Below are 22,194 nucleotides of genomic sequence, written 5' to 3'. Positions count from 1 at the left end.
CAGAGTAAAGTCTCTAACAGCTTTTATATGATAATATAAAGAGATGTTAGATATGTCAGAGTAAAGTCTCTAACAGCTTTTATATGATAATATAAAGAGATGTTAGATATGTCAGAGTAAAGTCTCTAACAGCTTTTATATGATAATATAAAGAGATGTTAGATATGTCAGAGTAAAGTCTCTAACAGCTTTTATATGATAATATAAAGAGATGTTAGATATGTCAGAGTAAAGTCTCTAACAGCTTTTCTAACTCTGTATTCTCCAGATCAACATGAAGATCTCTATCTTTGCTGGTGTTCTGCTGATCTCTGCTGCTTTCATGTTCCTTGAGCATCTGCTGTTCCTGGGACCAGAAACTGCAGATGCTCAGTTTAATAATAAGCATATCAACGCTGGGATGACTGATGACCAATGTACCCAGGAGATAAAAGACAAGAACCCAATCAACAGCTGTAAGGGTACCAATACCGTCATCAGAGCGTCTTTGGAAGCTGTGGCAGCCGTCTGTAAAACACCAGCACTGGAAGGTAAACGACCTTTGACCTTATTCTCTGTGAACAGACGAAGGAAATGGCTGCAAAGAAAGACAAGCCTCCCAACTGTCCGTACAAGAAAGGTGAATTAAAAAAGAACAGGAAGATTGTAATCGGATGTGATAAATACGGTCCTGTTCACTTTGAAAAGATTCTGTAATCTGTTACTACCTGATGAATCAGAGTAATCTATTACTACCTGATGAACCAGAGTAATCTATTACTACCTGATGAATCAGAGTAATCTATTACTACCTGATGAATCAGAGTAATCTACTACCTGATGAATCAGAGTAATCTACTACCTGATGAATCAGAGTAATCTATTACTACCTGATGAACCAGAGTAATCTATTACTACCTGATGAATCAGAGTAATCTATTACTACCTGATGAATAAAACACATGTGACAGTTAAACTCTGGGTCTGTTTTTAATGTCGTTCTGTTCACTCATTCATAAAGTAGTCTGGTTATGTAACAACAAAGAGACAGCACTTTGTGTAGATAAAGTAGATGTGGGTAAAACTACAGATCAATATAATAACAATAACAACAACAACTGTTTAGTTTTAACTGTAAGAAACCATCTGATTCTCTGAAGACAAGAAGCCTGAAAACTGCAGACGTTAAATGAACAATATGTAACTTTCTGCCACTAGGGGTCTCTCTATCTCAACACTGGATGGTAACACTGACTTCTGATGATGTTGAGAAGTTGAGTGGTATTATGGGAGTTGTAGTTTTTAATGTTAAACACCATCGCTGATTAGAATGCATCTATTACCCATTCAAGTTTATTCACATCACGTTTAGAAACGTTTACTCATGTCATTCTAATGAAATAGCTGCAGTTTCCAAACATAATGATGTTTTCCTTCATTTGGCTTTACAAATGGCTCGTTAAGTTTAGGAAAAAGATGGTGGTTTGGATTCAACCACTCCTGAGGAATGAACGAGAGATTCCTGGTTGAAAGTATTTTGGTTTGGGCGTGACGTGATCTCTGCTCTCCGGCTTGACCACGCTGTGTTTTAGGTTGACACCACATTGGGATATTTCATTCTGACATTATATTCCATTGAAGTTCATAAATAAGTGTTTTGGCTCTATATCCATGGTGGTATTGGAAGGGGGATTTAATGTGTGGTATACAGGTATTCGCCATCAACAGTAGCAAGGAAGCTATTTCCTGTTGCAAATTTTTTAATATTTGTTATGTCTATTCACAAACCTGGTAATCCCATCTGACTGCTGACATTAAACTACCGACCATATTTCAAAAACACAGTATTTTATCATACAGCTGATATATCAGAATCAGAAAGGGCTTTATTGCCAAGTACGTTTTTTACACATACAAGGAATTTGTCATGGTGTTGTTAGTGCATGTCACATATTCTCTAAATATAAGAAGGATAACAAATATAAACAATATAAGTATAAACATATACACCCAGTTGGTATTAATAAAGATAAAAAATAAAATGTAAAATAAAATAATAAAATAAGTTAAACAGTAGTAAAAAGAACGCTACAGCAGAGTAGGTCCAGTTGCATGTAGAGCCAGAGGTGTAGTGTGGAGAGAGTCAGGGTAGGTCCAGGGCCTTGTACACTTAACAATATCAACTTACAAACTGTATTCCTTACTCATCACATACACAGAACAATGTAGAGAAATACTATTACTGCATGTAAGCCATCCTAGGTATTAGGAGCAGTGGACAGCTATACATACAGCATCCAGGGAGAAACTCGGGGTTCAGTGCCTTTCTCAGGGACACTCTGACATGTGGCCGGAGGAGCCGGGGATTTGTGGTTATGGGGTGACCACTCTACCTCCAAGCCACAAGCCACCCAACAAAGTGATATGTGGCCATACTGAAGCCACATCATCACAGCCACAATTTACATATATTTCACATCTTTCACCATCAGTGATAAGAGCTACCTATTACACAACGCTGTGCATCAGATCATGAAGCTATTGCACAACTCCTGCAGCCTCAAGCAACATTATTTATAGTTTTAACTGAGGTAGGTCACAATTAGGCCTAGTTTACATTAGGGTACCCTATATCTGCTGCCACATGGATACATGAGGCTATGGAAAGTTAACAGCATCTCCCAATAACAATGTTTAAACTCCAGTAGAAGAAGCACAAAAAGAAAACAGGCCCAATTAGGCCTAGTTTAAAAAAAGGTGGAGTTTACATCGGTAATCAGCCTCACATGGTCCTAACTCCGAAATCCCAACCGAGACTCCAACAAAACTCCAGGTCGATAACTCTCAAAAGTGAAATGAGCGCCACAAACGACCCAGTGTGTGATGACAGACATGGTGGACACGATGTCCTGACAGGCTGGAATTCATGCAACCAGCACAAACCCAATAATTTACCATCACGGGTTCTCTAAACCTTTCTCTATATCTCGCTCTGTCTCTCACCACTGCTCTAACTACATCTACATCCACAATGAGAGAGCAGAGTGCAAGCTCTTATTTACCTCTGCCTACGTCATATGACGCATTGCTAGCGGGAAAGGCGTATTTCAGATCCTAGCTTAAAATGGGTTTTCGGTTTTGTGTAACATAGCAATTTCTACATATATGTTTTTAAAAGACCTCTTCAGTCAACATTAAGTTTTAATTCAGTTATAAATTCAACCTGCACATTGGTCTTTATGATGTGTGTGATATTCTGGTATTATTCAGGTTTAGAACAATCTGGGTTTTTACTGCAGTTTGTAACAGTTTATGGCCTCTTGCTTGTTTACGGCGTACAGTCAGCTCTGGGCATTGCTATGGTTACTGGGCACAAACCAACCAGCCAACAGCTTGCAAGGCTGCAGACCTGATAAGAAAGAGAAACACAGCAACGTTTAAACATCATCAAAGACTTGGATGTGTAAATCATACGAATTACAGAGCTTAACCTTTCGTAGCTTTTTGAACGAATGGTTCATGAGAACAGGCTGATTTTTATCGTATAATTTCTCACCTATAACGTGTAAGAAGAAAGACGTGGACATTGTGATGTAATGCAGCTGAAAGTTTTTCTCAAAAAACTCTCATATTGAGGAAGAGTATGAACACAGTCCCTCTCCTGTTGATCTGATCAGATCTCATCAGAATGAACCAGACAGCAAACAGAGAACAACCTGTCCATGAACTCTGCTAAGCTAACAGCTAGCACCTGCCTGTGTGGGTGTCTGTGTGTGTGTGTGTGTGTGTGTGTGTGTGTGTGTCTGTGTGTGTGTGTGTGTGGGTGTGTATGTGTGTGTGTCTGTGTGCGGGTGTGTATGTGTGTGTGTGTGTGTGTGTGTGTGTGTGTGTGTGTGTGTGTGTGTGTGTGTACCTGGTCATGTGACACAGAGGTTCTCAGGATGTCTCTCAGAGAGTCACCTGACTGTGTCCTGATCACATCGATGATCAGCTGCTTCGTGCTGAATAACAACAAAAACAATCAACAAAACAAAGCTAAGCTAACATGCTAACAGGCAGCTCAGTTCAACAAACTCTTTCTTTACATTTTAATGCTTCTTGCTCGCTTCTAGCCTTCATCTACCATGCTAACAGACTAACAGGCTACCATGCTAACATGCTAACAGGCTAACAGGCTAACATGCTAGCATGCTAACATGCTAAGCTACCTGAGCAGCAGTCCTCTGGCGTCTGGTTTGTCCTCAGACTCGTTGTCAAACTTGTTGGTGAGAGTCAGAGAGACCTCAGATCCTGGATCAGCTGACGAAGAAGACTCTCCTGAGGAGCAGAAAGCACGTCTGTCACAATCAAGGGCAACACTCTGGCTAGCGTTAGCTTGGAGAGCTAGTTGACCTGTTGGCTAGTGTTAGCTTGGAGAGCTAGTTTACCTGTTGGCTAGCGTTAGCTTGGAGAGCTAGTTGACCTGTTGGCTAGTGTTAGCTTGGAGAGCTAGTTGACCTGTTGGCTAGCGTTAGCTTGGAGAGCTAGTTGACCTGTTGGCTAGCGTTAGCTTGGAGAGCTATAGTGTGTCTCAAATCGCGCACTTCCGTTAGTGTACTAACTGAAGTGCACTTCGTACACTACGTACTTACTTGCATAGTGCGTAAAATTTGACGGTGTAGTGTTGTCTCAAATCGCGCACTGCCTTATGTACTTACAGGAAATGACATCACAACATCTCAGTCCTCCTTCTTCTTCTGTGAAATTGTGAATTGTACCCAAGGCAGAGCATTCCCAACACTGTTGTCACTCGTGAAAAACACATTTCTGCTTTGTTCATCAAAATGAATGTGATTGTTGTTATTGTTGCTTATTTTTGCCCTCTGTTTTATGCAACCGTAGACTTACCGGTATGATGATTTTCATACTTTTGCTCTTAATTCATTGTAAAAAAACAACCCAAAATGGCCATTTTTAGTTATTTTAGCAAAATCTGAGCAATTCAAATGGTGTCCAACTGACATAAAGAACATACATAGAAAATAGTCATATTATATGTTTATATAAGGGTGTTTATTGCAATAGCTATTAATTACAGTGACAATACAAGAGTGAAAGCAGAGGCAACCCAACAGACATTTAAATATATCCCATTGTTCTATTCATTGCTGGCCCTGTACTTTGATGGAGAAAGTGATCTGATGGTGGACTTCAGACTCTCCAGGGGGATCCTTTAACGGTACATCCTCGGCACGGCGTGTGACCATGGCTGGGGACCCGTCATCGAGGCCCTTGGCTTCCTCTTTTGGCTCGCCAGCGGTACCTGTTATCGTGGTTTAGCCAGAGCCTTTGCTATGCCCCGGGCCACTGTGCACCGTGCTGTCCACCAGACCAGCAGGGAGTCCTCTCTCTCCTCCCCCAGGTCGTTGGCCTTCCAGCAGAGGAGGACTTCCCTCAAGTTGGCAGCATTGACGGCCACGTCTGTGTCCCTAACGATTATATAAGTCAGGACACAAACAGCACTGTTAATACGTTATAACATAGCATACATTAACGTACTGTAACATTACTACTAACGCTCGCAGCTTAATGTATATCTACAAGATCACACATCTAACGCTAAAATCGTCTACAGTGAGGACGATAGTTTAACACAACAAACAACCGTATACCACAACACATGTAACATTAGCTAGGTTATAACTTATTTACCAGTGGTTAAACCAAAGATTATAGACGTACCCGTAACTTCTTTGGTTAAACTGTGCCGCTGTTAGCTAGCTAAGGTTAGCTAAAGCTAGCTTGATAGCACATCAAATTACGGTACAAATTAACGTTATAATTCGCGGTACAAAAATCATCACCGACTCCAAAATTAACCAAATATACATAAACAGGTGGCTTATATGTTATACAAGTATAGCAAAAGACTAATATTCAACTTACATTTGTAATACTCCGTGGGTCTCGCTGTCGCGTATTCGGCCGCCATTATCAAAAGTTTTTCACCTTTTGTTAGCTCCGCCCCTTCCGCTACGTAGCCAAGATGGCGACCGTTGAGGGTGGAAAGTGTCCATCGATCCACACTCAACTTTTTGACCGTTATGAGTGCACCATCCAGGTACTTGTAGTGCACTGCATTTACCACACTTCGACGAGTGACAGATTGAGTGTACTCAAATAGCTAGTATAAGTACAGAAGTGCGCGATTTGAGACACACCTCTAGTTTACCTGTTGGCTAGCGTTAGCTTGAAGAGCTAGTTTACCTGTTGGCTAGCGTTAGCTTGGAGAGCTAGTTGACCTGTTGGGCCACAGAGTAAAGAACACGGGACAGAGAATAAGACAGCAGAGACCTGTGTGTGTGTGTGTGTGTGTGTGTGTGTGTGTGTGTGTGTGTGTGTGTGTGTGTACATGTGTGTCTGTATGTATCTCTCTGTGTGTGTGTGTGTGTGTGTGTGTGTGTGTGTGTACCTGGTCATGTGACCCACAGGACAGAGAATAAGACAGCAGAGACCACAGATAGAACAGGAAGGAATATTACGGGAAAAAGTAGTAAAACCTTCAGAAAAAGGTTGTAATATTTGGAGAGAAAAGTGAAACATTTGACCGGGGATAGGTGGGATCCCCGTGTTTAACTTTAGGACTTTAGACCTTACAGTCACGGCTCTTTATTTCCAGTCTGGACATTCTGACCAACCAAACATGTTTGATATTGTCCTCAGTTTGAAGTCTTCTAGTCTGAGAGACATTCTGACAGAATGTCTTCAGATGTGAGATGAGGTCACTCTTTAGTCTGTCCCCAGTCTGCTAGTGGATGCTAGTCTTTAGGGCCAGAGGTTTAGTCTGTCCCCAGTCTGCTAGTGGATGCTAGTCTTTAGGATCAGAGGTTTAGTCTGTCCCCAGTCTGCTAGTGGATTCTAGTCTTTAGGGTCAGAGGGTTCTGCATCGACTGCATGTCCTCTGTGTGGACATCAGACAAGAAGACATGCAGCAATCCCTTTCTAACTATAGTTATGTTTCTATCCGTTCCACCTTGTCAGGACTTTAGATGAGAGAGAGTAAGACTTCTGTCTTCATAAACTCAGTTTTTGGGGTCTGCAGCTTCTAAAAAAACTGAAGTTCTGGTTCTGGACCCTGTTGGTGGTGAATATCAGCACCCAGCAGCTCCTAGACATGTTTCTGTTGTTTGGTAGTAGATGGAATAAAGAGGAGAATCCTTCACACAATACAAGTCAACGGAGAGAGGAGAGATGTTCCCCCCCGTTGGGGGCGGGACTTAAATGTGCTGTGTCTTTATTTCTAACACAAGGAATTGTGGCATCACCACAATGTGATTGAGAATTATGTTTCTATCCTTTCCACCTTATCAGGACTTTAGATGTGTTAATAAAGTCATATCTGTGAGAGAGGACCAGTTGAAGTGTGTTTGGTTGATGTTGTATAAAGCCTGTTCTCAGAGGGAGACGGTTGGATGGCCTCACACTTAATCTCTCACTCTACACAAAGCTAGTTTATAGTTTTACCACCAAAGCAAACACAGCTCTCAGCGATTGGCTTCTAGTTTGAATAAGAACAGACTAGGTGTGTGAAGGAAGAGATGATATCAGACACTAAATGTCTGAAAGTAGACACTAAATGTCTGAAAGTAGACACTAAATGTCTGAAAGTAGAGACTAAATGACTGAAAGTAGACACTGAATGTCTGAAAGTAGACACTAAATGTCTGAAAGTAGAGACTAAATGACTGAAAGTAGACACTGAATGTCTGAAAGTAGACACTAAATGTCTGAAAGTAGACACTAAATGTCTGAAAGTAGACACTAAATGTCTGAAAGTAGACACTAAATGTCTGAAAGTAGACACTAAATGACTGAAAGTAGACACTGAATGACTGAAAGTAGACACTGAATGTCTGAAAGTAGACACTAAATGACTGAAAGTAGACACTAAATGTCTGAAAGTAGACACTAAATGTCTGAAAGTAGAGACTAAATGACTGAAAGTAGACACTAAATGTCTGAAAGTAGAGACTAAATGACTGAAAGTAGACACTAAATGACTGAAAGTAGAGACTAAATGACTGAAAGTAGACACTGAATGTCTGAAAGTAGACACTAAATGTCTGAAAGTAGACACTAAATGTCTGAAAGTAGAGACTAAATGACTGAAAGTAGACACTAAATGTCTGAAAGTAGAGACTAAATGACTGAAAGTAGACACTGAATGTCTGAAAGTAGAGACTAAATGACTGAAAGTAGACACTGAATGTCTGAAAGTAGACACTAAATGTCTGAAAGTAGACACTAAATGTCTGAAAGTAGAGACTAAATGACTGAAAGTAGACACTGAATGTCTGAAAGTAGAGACTAAATGACTGAAAGTAGACACTGAATGTCTGAAAGTAGACACTAAATGACTGAAAGTAGACACTAAATGTCTGAAAGTAGACACTAAATGTCTGAAAGTAGACACTAAATGACTGAAAGTAGAGACTAAATGACTGAAAGTAGACACTGAATGTCTGAAAGTAGACACTAAATGACTGAAAGTAGACACTAAATGTCTGAAAGTAGACACTAAATGACTGAAAGTAGACACTGAATGTCTGAAAGTAGACACTGAATGTCTGAAAGTAGACACTAAATGTCTGAAAGTAGACACTAAATGTCTGAAAGTAGAGACTAAATGACTGAAAGTAGACACTGAATGTCTGAAAGTAGACACTAAATGTCTGAAAGTAGACACTAAATGTCTGAAAGTAGACACTAAATGACTGAAAGTAGACACTAAATGACTGAAAGTAGACACTAAATGACTGAAAGTAGACACTAAATGTCTGAAAGTAGACACTAAATGACTGAAAGTAGACACTAAATGACTGAAAGTAGACACTAAATGACTGAAAGTAGACACTGAATGTCTGAAAGTAGACACTGAATGTCTGAAAGTAGACACTAAATGTCTGAAAGTAGACACTAAATGACTGAAAGTAGACACTAAATGACTGAAAGTAGACACTAAATGACTGAAAGTAGACACTAAATGTCTGAAAGTAGACACTAAATGTCTGAAAGTAGACACTAAATGACTGAAAGTAGACACTGAAAGTAGACACTAAATGACTGAAAGTAGACACTAAATGTCTGAAAGTAGACACTAAATGACTGAAAGTAGACACTAAATGACTGAAAGTAGACACTAAATGACTGAAAGTAGACACTGAATGTCTGAAAGTAGACACTGAATGTCTGAAAGTAGACACTGAATGTCTGAAAGTAGACACTAAATGACTGAAAGTAGACACTAAATGACTGAAAGTAGACACTAAATGACTGAAAGTAGACACTAAATGACTGAAAGTAGACACTAAATGTCTGAAAGTAGACACTAAATGACTGAAAGTAGACACTAAATGACTGAAAGTAGACACTAAATGACTGAAAGTAGACACTAAATGTCTGAAAGTAGACACTAAATGTCTGAAAGTAGACACTAAATGTCTGAAAGTAGACACTAAATGTCTGAAAGTAGACACTAAATGTCTGAAAGTAGACACTAAATGACTGAAAGTAGACATTAAATGAATGAAAACTAACTCAAACTAAAGTTAAATTAAATCACAATGTCCAAACTTTAATAAAAGTTAAGAGAAATTAACCCTGTAATCTCCTCCTGTAGGGATGATGTGTCACTATATTATAATATATTATAATATATCTGCTGCTGACCCTATGAGAGATGAAGTGGGCGTGTATTATAATATATAACATATATGCTGCTGGCCCTATGAGAGATGAAGTGGGCGTGTATTATAATATGATATTATAATATGATATTATAATATTTGACAGTATAAAGATGGAGGAGTTCTCAGACTTTTCTATCTCTCTCTCCTGTCATTCAGGTAAATATTCTTTATATTTTCTGTCTTTGAGACGTTAAAACTTCTCTGATTGGTTTAGATTCTGTTTCAGCTTCCAGAAACTAACTTTTTACCAAACTTTAGACGCTTTTTAAAAATGTTTTTTACACTTTATTAATTTTTCATTTTTCATTTTTTGTGTTTGCCAATTTTTATGCTTTCCTGGCTGCTTTTTGGAGCATTTTTACCATGTTTCTTTGGGGTTTATTGGGTGAATTTCTCTCTTTTTCTCAGTTCTTGCAGCTTTATTCTGTGTTTTTGAAGGACTTTAAAGTTGAATGGTTGGTTTTTATGTTTTTGTCCATTCTTTCTCAGACTTTTTGTAACTGTATCAGTAGTTGTTGCATCTTCAGTCCGTCCCTCTCTAAAGAAGTGAACTGTGATGTAACCTGTCTGTTATGATCCCATATGACCAGCACATGTTGGGTTGTTCTGTATAATCTTAGTAATGAAGTGTGTTATCATGTGATATTCCAGGTATCTCTCCTGCTGCTGACTCTAGAACTCATCTCTCTCCTGTCATTCAGGTAAATATACTTTACATTATTATTCTCTCTTTAACACATTTAAACTCTGGATGTTTATATCTGCAATCATTCAGAACTTATTCTGGCTGCATCAGGACTTTATGGATTTCTTCTGCAGAAAGATGTAGATTAATAATCCTGTGAGCAGTTATTCTGAGCTGTAGAAACTCCTGATGTCACTTAACAAGTTCTTACATCATCAGACAGTCAGGAGACATTTATAAAACTAAAGACATATATATGATAATATAAAGAGATGTTAGATATGTCAGAGTAAAGTCTCTAACAGCTTTTATATGATAATATAAAGAGATGTTAGATATGTCAGAGTAAAGTCTCTAACAGCTTTTATATGATAATATAAAGAGATGTTAGATATGTCAGAGTAAAGTCTCTAACAGCTTTTATATGATAATATAAAGAGATGTTAGATATGTCAGAGTAAAGTCTCTAACAGCTTTAATAACTCTGTATTCTCCAGATCAACATGAAGATCTCTATCTTTGCTGGTGTTCTGCTGATCTCTGCTGCTCTGATCTTCCTGGGACCAGACACTGCAGATGCTACGTCCTTTGATACTAGGCACGTCAACATGGGGATGAAGGCTGACCAATGTACTGCCGTGATGAATGAAGGAATAAGAAGACTCAATCAGGCAAACACATTCTGCAAGAGTACCAATACCTTCTTGACTGGGGATAATGCGTATCACACCGGAACAATCTGTCGTAGTGGAGAAAGAGGGAAGGTGTGGCCACAAAACCACAATTTAAGAATTAGCCTAGATATTTACCCACTTGTTGAATGTAACCTGAAGAATAAAGGTGCCAAGTATCCCGACTGTGATTACACCGGTGTAGCTTATACCAACAGGACAATTATAGTCAGCTGTACCAGCGACAAAGGCGGTGGTGTACCTTTTCACATTGAAGGTAGTGAACCGTTTAAACCACAACCTGTTATCGCTCCAATATCTGGGTAATCTATTACTACCTGATTAATCAGAGTAATCTATTACTACCTGATGAATCAGAGTAATCTGTTACTACCTGATGAATCAGAGTAATCTATTACTACCTGATGAATCAGAGTAATCTGTTACTACCTGATGAATCAGAGTAATCTATTACTACCTGTTGAATAAAAGACGTGACAGTTTAACTCTGGGTCTGTTTTTAATGTTGTCATGTTCACTCATTCATAAAGTAGTCTGGTTATGTAACAACAAAGAGACTTTGTGAAGTGGAGTAAAAGTAGAAAGTTTTATGAAAAGAAAAAACTCAATTATACAAAAACTAAACTACAAACTGTCCTGTGAGTTAAGTAGCCGACACATTTAGGGGTACTACTTTCCTTGAGTATTTTCATGTTCTGCTCCTTTCTACTTCTACTCCACTACATCTCAGAGGGATTATATATATATATATATATATATATATATATATTGCTTACATTCAGCCTAAATGAGTAAGTTTTAATGGAAACAAAAACAGGTAATATGACTGAAATCAGAGTAATGTACTAATAGTTGTGATAAAATGTACAGAAAATACATGAATGAATAAATAAAATGAGACATTTTGTGGTGTTACTTAAATACTGTGAATATTGCACAGAGTTTGGTTGGTGACTGATAAATCATCCCTCTGAGATTTAGTGAAGTACAAGTAGAAGGTAGCAGAACATGGAAATACTCAAGTAAAGTACAAGTACCTTAAATGTAAGTAATTGTACTAAGTTAATTTCCCTCTCCGGTTTTTGGGAAATCTTTCACATCAAATCTAATCTTATCAAAACCTCCTGATTCCTTGACCAACCAAACTCTGTACAATTTTCTAACTATTTAAAGAGAGAAACCACAAATCTTTACCCAGCTGTCAGATTAATGTAGTAGAGTAAAAAATACAATATTTCAATCTGAGATGTAGAGGAGTACAAGTAGAAAAGAGCAGAACTCAAGTAAAGTACAAGTACCTCACACTAAGTATTACCCATCTTGGCTTCATTTTAAGGCTGCTTTTCATATTTGTTAGACTAACTATTATATATAAACAACAACATGTAATATGACAGTAATCAGAGTTATGTACCAATATTGGGTGATGAAATGTAAAATACATGAATGAATGAATAAAATGAGACATTTTGTAGAGTTACTTAAATACTCTGAAAATTGCACAGAGTTTGGTTGGTGACTGATAAATGTGGTGCAGTAAACTAAAACGTCCTGGAAATACTCAAGTAAAGTACAAATACCCTTACATTTTTTTCTTAAGTAAAGTACTTGAGTAAATATACTTAATTACTTTCCATGTCACCAACCAAACTCTGTACAATTTTCTGCTGATTTAAAGAAAGAATAAAAATCTTTACCCAGCTGTCAGATGAATGTAGTGGAGTAAAAAGTACAATATTTTCTTTTGAGTACAAGTATCTCAAATTTAAGTAAATGTACTTAGTTAATTTCCACTTCTTTCAAACAATGAAGCCGTTCATTTAAAGAAAAAACAAGTTGTTTATTTACAATATTTTTATTTATTTATTACTGAAGGGGGCCTGTGGCCCTTAGAGGGTCCACAGAGTCCCTTAGAGGGTCCTCAGAGTCACTACAGGGGGTCCGGGGCCCTTGGAGGGTCCTCAGAGTCACTGCAGGAGGTCCGGGGCCCCTTAGAGGGTCCTCAGAGTCACTGCAGGAGGTCCGGGGCCCCTTAGAGGGTCCTCAGAGTCACTGCACGGGGTCCGGGGCCCTTAGAGGGTCCTCAGAGTCACTGCAGGGGGTCCGGGGCCCTTAGAGGGTCCTCAGAGTCCCTTAGAGGGTCCTCAGAGTCACTGCAGGGGGTCCGGGGCCCTTAGAGGGTCCTCAGAGTCACTACAGGGGGTCCGGGGCCCTTAGAGGGTCCTCAGAGTCACTACAGGGGGTCCGGGGCCCCTTAGAGGGTCCTCAGAGTCACTACAGGGGGTCCGGGGCCCCTAGAGGGTCCTCAGAGTCACTGTTAATAAACTCTCCATGTCTGTCTCTGGATGTGATTCTCAGTTCCCAGTGTTGGCCCTCAGTGACAGTGAGTTTGACCCCCCTGGTTTAGACATTATAGTGTTATATCTACCGTATGTATGCATGGACTGCTGTCAGCCAGTAACTCCAAACGTATACAGGCGGGGATCAAGACCTGAAAACTGTGAAGGCGGGTTTGCATTTACACCCCAGATTTGGGGATAATAACATGTAAGAGACTTGTCTCGTGTCTTGTGTTTTCTCTCTTAATGAAGAGAGATAAATGTGTATGTGTGAGGATGAGTTGAGGATTGTTCCACCAGATGGAGCCCTGACTCTCTTCACAGTTTATATTCTGTCAGAAACAAGAACAGACTGAACACAAGTGGAGCAGAAACTAAAATAATCTCTTCATCTTCAGCTCTGATCTCTAAATGGTTGATGTTTATGATGTTTTTAATGTTTCCTGCTTGTTCATGGTTGTGTGTTACCAGTTCTCTGTGTCCTCTCTGTTTAGTTGTAGTTCTATCCTTGTGGATGTTTCATGCTTCAGTTTTCTCTTTTACTTTGTAGTGTCTGTTGTTCTTGTGTCGTGTCTTGTTCTACTTCCTGTCTTGTGTGTTTTCCCTCCTCTGTGATTGGCTGCTGTGTCCTGATGTGTCTCACCTGTTCATCAGCCCTCATGTCACCTGTCCCTCGTTACCTCGTCTATTTAGTTTCTGTCCATCCTGTATCTGGTGTCAGATCTTTGTCTGTTCTCCCTACGTCTCTCTGCTCCTTGTGTTCTGATTCCCTAGTCTTCAGATTTCTGTTGGTGGTTGTTGAACTCCTTTAGCTTCCTGCCTCAGGACTCCCGTTGTTATAACCGTCTTCTTTAATAAATCCTCAAAATCTTCCACTAAATCCTCCTTTCTGCACGTTTTGGGTCCAAGCCTGCGTCCCTAGACGCGACAGTGCTCTGCTCTGAAGCCGGGCTAATAGACAGAAAGACCTTCAGTTTGTCATTAATCAGAGATTGTAGGTCCTGGGACAGACATGGCAGTTTGGACATTGGTCTAAAGTTGTTGAAATTGTTTTTATCACCTCCCGTTTGTAAGGATACAACACCGCTGTTTTCCAAATGCTGGGAACTATACCAGAGGAAATTGAAAATATGAGTTATTTGCTGTGAGAGAAAATGTCCTGAGAGCTTAAATAAGACAAAGGGTCCAAATTGTCTCCAGTACATTTCCTGGGATGGATGGTAAGCAGAGCATCTGTAACTACACTAGCAGAGACAGGATGGAGGGTGAATGTCTGGCTGTGAGGAACAGTGAATTCATTGTCATCAGTTGGAAGGTTTCTAATTCCCCATTCTTTAAAAGGTGACCAGCAGCTTCATGGAGTTGGTACAGTGTGGAGACTCTGCCTTCTAGTTTCATGATTCTTTCAGCGAACCGTGCACAGTCAACACAACCGGACGGGGAAGAGAGGGAGCCATGGGTTGTACGTTAACTGTGGTGTCTGGGGAGCAGCGAGAGGAAGAGAGGAGGCCAGCACAAAGGTCCAGAGATGCCCAACAAGGTAAGGACAAGAAGAGGGCAAATGCAGCCATCAGGGAAGCCCCTGGCCCTAAGGCCTGGATATACTAGCTGCAGCCATCTTACCTACCCGTAGTTAAAAGCCAGTATATCTGGGCCTTCACACGCAGGGTCTCCGATTACAGAGCCAGCAGCGTTTATCAGGTTGTAGCCCGGTGGCCTCTCAGGAAAGACACAAAGCAGGAAAACTTACCGGCCAGGCCCAACAAGTGGGCCGGATGAGGAGATACAGCTTCAGACTGTTGTTGTCTGCAGCGTTGCACTGAAGTCTTCCAATCAGATGGTCCTGGATGTTCCCAGATCCAGGTTTAAAACTAAAGGTGGCCGAGCCTTTTCACTGGCTGCTCCAAACCTCTGGAATAGTTTACATATTCATATAAGAACTGCTCGGACCGCTAATAAGTTCTAGTCCTTGCTTCAGACAGAGGACTATTCCTTTTTCAGTTCAAGTTGAGCTTTGACACCTTGAGCTTTTTCTACTGTTGGTTATATTGTATTGTGTATTGTTTGTGTATATTATTAATTTTGTTTTTTTTAGCTTGGTAAGCACTTTGGTCAACTATGGTTGGTTTTAAACGTGCTAAATTAATTCATTAAACAACTAATAGATGAAGAAAGCAGAATTTGGACTGAGCAAGACCAGCGAGCCATCATGACATCAGTGTCATCATGTAGTTCCTCTGATGAAGTCAATGATTTCTCACACAAATTAACACGCAATCAGCAGCAGTAGTTTGGTCTTGTGAATAATTAGTTTGAGACTTTATTAAGAAAAGTTATAATGTGCTACACAATAACATTATCACATTATATTCTAAGTGTAATGAAAAATCCATAAAGACATTGTTAAAAAAAAGATAAAAAATGGGTGGTAGTGAAGAAGTGAACACGCAAATGATGTTGCTTATGTTTAAAAACCACCAATCCTGTTTGTAGTATTTATGGACAGGATATCGAGGCGTAGTCGGGGTGGAGAGGGGTTGCAGTTTGGTGAGCTGGGGATCTCATCGCTGCTTTTTGCAGATGATGTGGTCCTGATGGCATCGTCGGCCTGTGACCTTCAGCACTCACTGGATCGGTTCGCAGCCGAGTGTGAAGCGGCTGGGATGAGGATCAGCACCTCTAAATCTGAGGCCATGGTTCTCAGCAGGAAACCGATGGAGTGCCTTCTCCAGGTAGGGAATGAGTCTTTACCCCAAGTGAAGGAGTTCAAGTACCTTGGGGTCTTGTTCGCGAGTGAGGGAACAATGGAGCGGGAGATTGGTCGGAGAATCGGCGCAGCGGGTGCGGTATTACACTCAATTTATCGCACCTTTGTCACGAAAAGAGAGCTGAGCCAGAAGGCAAAGCTCTCGATCTACCGGTCAGTTTTCGTTCCTACCCTCACCTATGATCATGAAGGCTGGGTCATGACCGAAAGAACGAGATCCAGGGTACAAGCGGCCGAAATGGGTTTCCTCAGGAGGGTGGCTGACGTCTCCCTTAGAGATAGGGTGAGAAGCTCAGTCATCCGTGAGGAGCTCGGAGTAGAGCCGCTGCTCCTTCACGTCGAAAGGAGCCAGTTGAGGTGGTTCCGGTATCTGGTAAGGATGCCCCCTGGGCGCCTCCCTAGGGAGGTGTTCCAGACACGTCCAGCTGGGAGGAGGCCTCGGGGAAGACCCAGGACTAGGTGGAGGGATTATATCTCTAACCTGGCCTGGGAACGCCTCGGGATCCCCCAGTCGGAGCTGGTTAATGTGGCTCGGGAAAGGGAAGTTTGGGGTCCCCTGCTGGAGCTGCTACCCCCGCGACCCGTTACCGGATAAGCGGAAGAAGATGGATGGATGTTTAAAAAACAAATTCTGAATAATAATTTAATTTACGTGTTGTTCGTAGTTCCATCCATCCAGCTGCTTTTGGTATTTCTTCAGGATGTCAGCTGACCTATCTGCAAAAACCAAATGATAATGAAATAAATAGATATTTTAAACTAATACAATACTAATATATTATCACTAAAGACATTGTTAAAACTAAAACTAAAAGTATGGAGTAGTGAATGAGTAAAAACATACATATACAACGTTATATAAGTTCTTATTGTCTCTTGTTGTGAACATGCTGAACCTGACCCCATCTGAAAGCAGCACTACCATCATCAATGTTGGCATTGTGAGATCATAAATGATGTGACATCATCAGTGACATCACAGAACATTGTCTTGAGAGTTTCTAACTAGGACCTGTTACTCCCATCAGGTTGTTTTTTAACAATGCCACGCAGACGCAGACACGCTGCTCGCCCCGTTGGTAGACGTAGGAGGACTCGCAGGTCCTCCCATGTCCACAGACGGAGGAGAGTTGTCAGACGCAGACGCTAGGCAACGCTAATAAACATGTAGTCTTAGGGCCCATCAAGTGTAATGATCTCATTCTTTTTTAAAGGTGTGTGGGTTCAATTATCAACACGAGTCATCACAGGAAGTGGTGACATTGATAGTGGGAAATAATGTCCTATGTATATTCTTTCATGTCTTATATGATAGTAGTTGTTATTCTGGATTCATGGTAATGGGCTGTATGTGCAAGTGAAGACTAGTGAGAAAGGATGACAGCTGGACATTTGTGTATGAGATGCCAATTGTTACGTGTGTGTGTGTGTGTGTGTGTGTGTGTGTGTGTGTGTGTGTGTGTGTGTGTTTCTCTGCTGTCTTGTGTCCTGACCCAGGTACCACCCTCTCCATCTGATTGCGATCAGGTGGATTGATGTAAAGCTGCAGGGATGAAGGCTGACGGGCGGTGGGCCATATAGCCCATAAAAAATGAGGTTGAGATATCTACAATTATGACTAGAAACAATGCAATACATATCCACAAATGTATTGTTGGGATATGTTTTTCATTTTGAATATCTGAAATTAAAGTTATGACCAGCAACAGTTGGACTGTAGAAGTCTAAAAATGGAGTTCTAACTAATAAATCTCCTATTGCATAAATCTATCATGTTGATTCTGGATCAGAAGAATAACGTAGATATCTGAAACTGGAAGCTCGACATAATTGAGGAAAGTGACGTCATCTGTCCTAGGAAGAATGAAGTTGTTGATATCTGAAATCACAATGTTGGGAGACAAATCATTGATCATCAGAGGTCAGAGATCAGAAATGATGATGTCACATGAACTGTGACGTCATCAGTGACATCACAGAACATAGACATGAGAGTTTATAATTAGGACCTGTTACATACCAGAGATAGTATATTACTAATCTCACTTTATCTTTTCCCAGATTGGGTCAGCTGACATCCTGACCTGAAGAAATACCAAAACCAGCTGGATGGATGGAACTACCAACACCACCACGTAAGTTACATTATTATTAGGATTTTTTATTTATTATTTTAATATTCAAAACTTAATTTTTGATTTTAGTCATTCACTACTCCCTATTTTTACTTTTAGTTTTCCCAGATTGAGTCAGCTGATGTCCCGACCCGAAGAACAAAGACCAGCTCGATGGAACCACCATCATTATCACCAGGTAAGTTAAATTATTATTTAGAATTCTTTTTTAAACAAACGCAACATCATTTCTGTGTTCACTTCTTCACTACTACCGATTTTATTTCTTTTTTAACAATGTCTTTATGGATTTTTCATTACATTTAGAATAAAAGGTAATAATGTTATTGTGTAGCACATTACATTACAACCTTTTTTAAAGGTCCCATGACATGGTGCTCTTTGGATGCTTTTATATAGACCTTAGTGGTCCCCTAATACTGTATCTGAAGTCTCTTTATATAGACCTTAGTGGTCCCCTAATACTGTATCTGAAGTCTCTTTATATAGACCTTAGTGGTCCCCTAATACTGTATCTGAAGTCTCTTTATATAGACCTTAGTGGTCCCCCCAACACCACCACTTAAGTTAAATTATTATTAGGATTGTTTATTTTTAACATACACATCATACTACTACTACCGATTTTTTAAATCTTTTTTTAACAATGTCTTTATGGATTTTTCATTACATTTAGAATAAAAGGTAATAATGTTATTGTGTAGCACATTACATTACAACTTTTTTTAAAACAAGTCTCAAACTAATTAATCACAAAGTCCTCACAAGATCAAACTGCTGCTGTTGATGGAGTCATGATGGCTCGCTGTTCTGGCTCAGTCCAGATTCTGGTTTCTTTCTTTCTTCTTTTTCATTTTCATTTTTACTAAACATGATGTTGATGTTAATTAAACAATGAATAAATGAAGTGTAACTTTTTTACTATTCTATGGTTAAAGGAACTGAGGCTACTGTCATGTCATGCTTGGGCTACATGTTTATTAGCGTTGCCTAGCGTCTGACTGACATCACTGATGATGTCACAAATCCTAGTCAACAAAAAACTTTGTTCAATCAACAGTGACATCATAGGGTTCTATTATGTCACCAGTGTGTCATTGATCTTGTCACAGGAAATTGTCATCGTGGAATGTTGTCTCTGTGACATCCCATGATGTCATCCCATGATGTCATTCCATGATGTCATTCCATGATTACAGAACATTTTTTGTAAAAATACCTTTATTAGAAGAGGAGGGTGAACGGTGAGTCTGCGTCTGTGTTGCATTGTCCAAACAACCTGATGGGAGTAACGGATCCTCTTTATGATGATGTCACTGATGATGTCACATCATCATTTATGATCTCACAATGCCAACATTGATGATGGTAGTGCTGCTCTCAGATGGGGTCGTATTTAGCATGTTGACAAGAGTCCATACCCAGATAGCAATTTATCTTTGGCCCAAATGTGGCCCACATATGCATTTCTCTTATGGCCCACATTTGGCCTTGAATGACGGCGCTGACCTCAGGTGAGTGTGGCTCCCGAAACTCAGCCACAGGTCCCCCTAATGTGGCCCAAATATGCAGTTCTCTTATGGCCCACGTTTGGTTTAGTTTGAAATGTAAACAGACTACAGATAACTAGTTACCCAGTTTAAAAAGTAACCATTTTAATTACTTTATCAAAGTAGTGAAATTTATTACATCTGATTACTTTTTGATTAGTATTCTAAACATGTTTATAACTGGGCTATACAGCTGAATAACAGTGAATTTAAACCAGGCAGTTTAAACCTCACAGTAGTACCAACATAGTCAGACTTATAAAATGCAATATCTACATAAAGCTACATATAAGCTTTTTAATTGAAAAGATTTTTTCAGATGTAACCCCATTGTAATACTAAATTAATTACATTTTTCCTCAGTGACTAGTTACATGCAGTTTCTTGCTCCCAAACCTATAGAAACACAGTGAACCAGCAGCTATCAGGGTGCGGCAGCTGACTGATGTGCATTCGCAGACTCAAACAGTTTAGAATTACAAATTTACAAATGTTCCCTAAATACCTCAATTGCCTCAGAAATGCCATGGTAGATGCTTGCTAGCCCTAACCCTGCACCCAGAGAACCTCTAGTGCATACTCAGTTACTGCAGTAAGGAAAGTCAGACGGGTGTATGGTAAAAGTTAGCTTGAAAATAAAGTTTTTAGGCAGCTTGGACTGAATTTTGTAATGCTTTTTATTTGCACATTTAACAGTTAAGACTGGTCCTGGCTGGTTTCTGTCTCAAGTTCTCTGGCTGTTTCTGTCTTTTTAACTCTGGAACTTGGAGATTGTTTCAAGCTACAAATTGCCTTGAACCTTTTCAAACTCAAAAGTGGGCCTATGTTGACAATACCTGACCAATTTGGTATTCCTAGCTTCATGTTTAGGTTAAGTGTGTTCAGTATTATAGTTTTGTCATTTTAAGAAAAAAGGAACACATACCAATATTGAACATTTGAAAACACACTAAAAGAAAATTAATCTTAACATTTACTAAAATAGAACATGTTAATAGTATAAAATGAATCTTAACCAATCTATAAAACACAATAAAACAACTATTTACGTGTGTGTGTGTGTGTGTGTGTGTGTGTGTGTGTGCCCCCAGGATCCTTCAACTTAAATTCAAGGCTTTTTAAGACCTTTTTAATACCATTTCAAATTAAATTCAATGCCAACTTCGTACCCATTCCGACAGAAGCATGAGGGGAAAATGTAAAATCTGTATACATTTTTCAACCCTAGAAAATAATGATGTACAAGTAGGCTACTTGAATTAAATAAAACATTTTATTTAAATTATCAGTCATTTAATACAATTTACTGAATAATAATATAATCGAATTAAATAAGATATATTACACTGCATAATTTTACTTTTACTTTTGGTACTTTAAGTATATTTTGATAATACTTTTGTACTTTAACTTAAGGGAGATGTTGAATGCAGGACTTGTAACTGACAAGTAACTTGTAACTCTACACAGTTTTTTTCTACTTTTACTGCAATACATGATCTGAGTAAGTTTTCCACCTCTGGAAATCACCAATAACAGTCATGCATGAAAACCTGCAGCAATGTTTAACACTGAAAACACACAGCTCAGTTCAGCGTTTACTTGCAGCTCTGCTACAGTAGCAGATAGCCGTTAACATTACCTGCCGGTCACATCGTCTCTAAATAGTCCGCTCACACTGAAGTCCTGCACAGATCAAGAGATGTTAGAGTCCGATGACTGCTCGATACGCTGCCCTTCTCGCCCTCTCCGAAATCTTTTTAGACAGGTTGAGTTGAGCCTCGAGCGCAGTCAGCGCCACCAGCCTGCCGTACTGGCTCGTCCTGAGGGCCTTCTCTGGTGTCTGTTGAGGAAAACAAACACAAAACACAGAGTGAGGTCTGATGTAACAGACATAAAATGGACTGAGTCTTTAAAGTACATATCTTAGAGTTTTACTTACATTTTGTAGCCTCGCTATAAACTCCCTCTCCTCATCCAGTCCCGAGGTCCCTGACTCATGGTAGGGGACAGGGGTTTCGTCCTCGGAACTGGAGGAGGAATCAGGATTGTGGGACCTCTTCCTGGTGGTGGAGGCTTCTGGTGACTCTGGTGATGGTACAGTGGGGGTGAGGGCCTGGCGGAAATCCCTCATCCTCTTTGACTGGGCCACGTTCAGGCTGAGGGCGTAGAAGCAGTCAGCTGTGGCCGTGTTGTGGCACAAAGGTGGCCACCATCTTCTGCTGCTCGGCAGACAGGTTGTTCTTTGCCTTAAAACAGTAGAAGAGAAAAGATTGCTACAGCCAGCATATAGCTTTCTGATCACGGTCGGAAACTAAG

At 39.9% G+C, this 22,194-nt stretch overlaps 1 protein-coding gene and 3 long non-coding RNA genes across 5 annotated transcripts in view; 2 read left to right on the top strand and 2 right to left on the bottom strand.

Annotated features, from left to right (window-relative positions):
• The window catches only part of LOC118496043, a 26,931-nt gene extending 9,568 nt beyond the window's left edge, over positions 1-17,363 (bottom strand). Inside the window, exon 1 of the long non-coding RNA XR_004898512.1 lies at positions 17,246-17,363. This is a non-coding gene — a long non-coding RNA (uncharacterized LOC118496043). The remainder of the gene's footprint in view (positions 1-17,245) is intronic.
• Positions 560-11,723, bottom strand: LOC118496044. The gene is made up of 2 exons (XR_004898515.1): positions 11,542-11,723; positions 560-735 (listed from the first exon to the last, which is right to left on the bottom strand). It is a non-coding gene; the product is annotated as an uncharacterized LOC118496044 (long non-coding RNA).
• Positions 9,779-22,194, top strand: part of LOC116058379 (ribonuclease pancreatic gamma-type-like) — a 27,260-nt gene continuing 14,844 nt past the window's right edge. Inside the window, exons 1-3 of one of the 2 annotated variants that reach the window (XM_031311216.1) lie at positions 9,779-9,863; positions 10,359-10,408; positions 10,890-11,422. In XM_031311216.1, the coding sequence (XP_031167076.1) occupies positions 9,818-9,863; positions 10,359-10,408; positions 10,890-11,390 (597 nt within the window). In that variant the 5' untranslated portion in view covers positions 9,779-9,817 and the 3' untranslated portion in view covers positions 11,391-11,422. Of the gene's footprint in view, positions 9,864-10,358; positions 10,409-10,889; positions 11,423-22,194 lie in introns of those variants that run through there. The other variant, XM_031311217.1, reaches the window with a different exon arrangement.
• Positions 19,279-22,194, top strand: part of LOC116058390 — a 12,989-nt gene continuing 10,073 nt past the window's right edge. The window contains exon 1 of the long non-coding RNA XR_004107036.2: positions 19,279-19,320. This is a non-coding gene — a long non-coding RNA (uncharacterized LOC116058390). The remainder of the gene's footprint in view (positions 19,321-22,194) is intronic.

This window comes from Sander lucioperca, chromosome 10 (genome assembly GCF_008315115.2).
Source record: "Sander lucioperca isolate FBNREF2018 chromosome 10, SLUC_FBN_1.2, whole genome shotgun sequence".
In the NCBI taxonomy this organism is placed as follows: Eukaryota; Metazoa; Chordata; class Actinopteri; order Perciformes; family Percidae; genus Sander; species Sander lucioperca.
This window is presented reverse-complemented; position numbering and strand designations above follow the sequence as displayed.